The sequence below is a fragment of the Chiloscyllium plagiosum genome, chromosome 43 (genome assembly GCF_004010195.1).
Source record: "Chiloscyllium plagiosum isolate BGI_BamShark_2017 chromosome 43, ASM401019v2, whole genome shotgun sequence".
In the NCBI taxonomy this organism is placed as follows: domain Eukaryota; kingdom Metazoa; phylum Chordata; class Chondrichthyes; order Orectolobiformes; family Hemiscylliidae; genus Chiloscyllium; species Chiloscyllium plagiosum.
In genome coordinates this window covers 16,267,472-16,270,620 of record NC_057752.1, presented here as the reverse complement: position 1 = coordinate 16,270,620, position 3,149 = coordinate 16,267,472, and the positions used below count along the sequence as shown (strand labels likewise).

Genomic DNA, 3,149 nt, shown 5'->3' with positions numbered 1-3,149 from the left:
AGACTGGGGAAGGTGGGATATAGAGAGGGGACAGACTGAGGAAGGTGGGATATAGAGAGGGGACAGACTGGGGAAGGTGGGATTGTAGAGGGGATAGACTAGGGAAGGTGGGATATAGAGAGGATACAGACTGAGGAAGGTGGGATATAGAGAGGGGACAGACTGGGGAAGGTGGGATTGTAGAGGGGATAGACTGGGGAAGGTGGGATTGTAGAGGGGATAGACTGGGGAAGGTGGGATATAGAGAGGGGACAGACTGGGAAAGGTGGGATTGTAGAGGGGATAGACTGGGGAAGGTGGGATATAGAGGGGGATAGACAGGGGAAGGTGGGATATAGAGAGGGGATAGACTGGGGAAGATGAGATACAGAGAGGTGGGGGATAGACTGGGGAAGATGAGATACAGAGAGGTGACAGACTGGGAAAGGTGGGATTGTAGGGGGGGTTAGACTGGGGAAGGTGGGATATAGAGAGGGGATAGTCTGGGGTAGATGGGATATAGAGAGGTGATAGACTGGGGAACGGTGGGATATAGAGGATGGACAGACTGGGGAAGGTGGGATATAGAGAGGTGATAGACTGGGGAACGGTGGGATATAGAGAGGGGATAGACTGGGGAATGTGGGATATAGGGAGGGGTTAGACTGGGGAAGGTGGGATGTAGAGAGGGGATAGACTGGGGAAGGTGGGATATAGAGAGAGGACAGACTGGGGAACGGTGGGATATAGAGAATGGACAGACTGGGGAAGGTGGGATATAGAGAGGTGATAGACTGGGGAACGGTGGGATATAGAGAGGGGATAGACTGGGGAATGTGGGATATAGGGAGGGGTTAGACTGGGGAAGGTGGGATGTAGAGAGAGGACAGACTGGGGAACGGTGGGATATAGAGAGGGGATAGACTGGGGAAGGTGCATATTGAGAGAGGATAGACTTGGGAAGGTGGGATATAGAGAATGGACAGACTGGGGAAGGTGGGATATAGAGAGGTGATAGACTGGGGAACGGTGGGATATAGAGAGGGGATAGACTGGGGAACGGTGGGATATAGAGAGGGGATAGACTGGGGAACGGTGGGATATAGAGAGGGGATAGACTGGGGAACGGTGGGATATAGAGAGGGGATAGACTGGGGAACGGTGGGATATAGAGAGGGGATAGACTGGGGAACGGTGGGATATAGAGAGGGGATAGACTGGGGAACGGTGGGATATAGAGAGGGGATAGACTGGGGAACGGTGGGATATAGAGAGGGGATAGACTGGGGAACGGTGGGATATAGAGAGGGGATAGACTGGGGAACGGTGGGATATAGAGAGGGGATAGACTGGGGAACGGTGGGATATAGAGAGGGGATAGACTGGGGAACGGTGGGATATAGAGAGGGGATAGACTGGGGAACGGTGGGATATAGAGAGGGGATAGACTGGGGAACGGTGGGATATAGAGAGGGGATAGTCTGGAGAAAGTGGGATATAGAGAATGGACAGACTGGGGAAGGTGGGATATAGAGAGGTGATAGAGTGGGGAACGGTGGGATATAGAGAGGGGATAGACTGGGGAACGGTGGGATATAGAGAGGGGATAGTCTGGGGAAAGTGGGATATAGAGAATGGACAGACTGGGGAAGGTGGGATATAGAGAGGTGATAGAGTGGGGAACGGTGGGATATAGAGAGGGGATAGACTGGGGAAGGTGCATATTGAGAGAGGATAGACTTGGGGGGATTGACTGGGGAAGGTGGGATATAGAGAGGGGATAGACTGGAGAAGGTGGGATATAGAGAGGGGACAGGCTGAGGAAGGTGCGATATAGAGAGGGGACAGACTGAGGAAGGTGGGATATAGAGAGGGGACAGACCGAGGAAGGTGCGATATAGAGAGGGGACAGACTGAGGAAGGTGGAATATAGAGAGGGGATAGACTGGGGAAGGTGGGATATCAATTGGAGTGAGACTGGGGAATTGGCCAGAACATGTTTTTCTTTTTTTTGGAGTGGAATGTCAGTCATCACGTGCCACAGAAAAGCTATCATCGAATCGAATTCCAGATAAATGGCCTTCGGTTGTTCTTGTTTAAAGTAGCGATTCTGGGTTGAGAATTGGTCAGAATTCGTCCCAATTGTGATGCACGTTGTGATGGGGTCTCATGTCTTTTTAGGCTTTCTCGACAGGAGGGAATGCAAAACTACAAATACTGCAGCGAGCTTTGGAGCAAACAACCTACTCGTCCTTGTGTCTCCCAGAAGATGTGGCCTTTCGCAATGTGGAACATCTGCCCAGATATTACTACAGGGATGATGCCCTGAAAATCTGGTCTGCAATAAACAAGTGAGATTCCAACAAACCCATTTCACAACATACTCACCTTTCCTTTCATAAGAGTCATAGAGTTATACAGCACGAAACAGACCCTCTGGTCCAACTCGTCCAGATATCCTAAATTAGAGTCCCATTTATCAGCATTTGGCCCATGTCCCTCTAAATCCTTCCTCGTCATATACCCATCCAGATGCCTTTTAAATGCTGTAATTGTACCACCACTTCCTCTGGCAGCTCATTCCATACCCGTACCACCCTCTGTGTGAAAAGGTTGCCCCTCAGATCCCTTTTGAATCTTTCCCTTCCCCTTAAACCTATGCCCCTCTAGTTTTGGGCTCCCTCTCCCCAGGGAAAAGACTTTGTCTACTTACCCTATCCATGCCCCTCATGATTTTATAAACCTCTATAAGGTCACGTCTCAGGGAAAACAGCCCCATCCTATTCAGCCTCTCCCTGTAGCTCAAACCCTCCAACCCTAGCAACATCCTTGTAAATCTTTTCTAAACCCTTTCAAGTTTCAAAACATCTTTCTAATAGGAGGGAGACAGAATTACACGCAATATTCCAACAGTGGCCTAACCAGTGTCCTGTACAGCCGCAACGTGACCTCCCAACTCCTGTACTCAATGCTCTGACCAATAAAGGAAATTTGTAGCTCAGGTGCTCGTTGTTGTGGTTCTGTTCGCCGAGCTGGGAATTTGTGTTGCAGACGTTTCGTCCCCTGTCTAGGTGACATCCTCAGTGTTTGGGAGCCTCCTGTGAAGCGCTTCTGTGATCTTTCCTCCGGCATTTATAGTGGTCTGTCCCTGCCGCTTCCGGTTGTCAGTT

General features: G+C 50.3%; 1 protein-coding gene across 1 annotated transcript in view; it reads left to right on the top strand.

Moving 5' to 3' along the window:
• The window catches only part of LOC122543271 (polyunsaturated fatty acid lipoxygenase ALOX8-like), a 28,585-nt gene that overhangs the window by 12,495 nt on the left and 12,941 nt on the right, over positions 1-3,149 (top strand). The window contains exon 2 of the mRNA XM_043681750.1: positions 2,161-2,330. Within this exon, the coding sequence (XP_043537685.1) occupies positions 2,161-2,330 (170 nt within the window). The remainder of the gene's footprint in view (positions 1-2,160; positions 2,331-3,149) is intronic.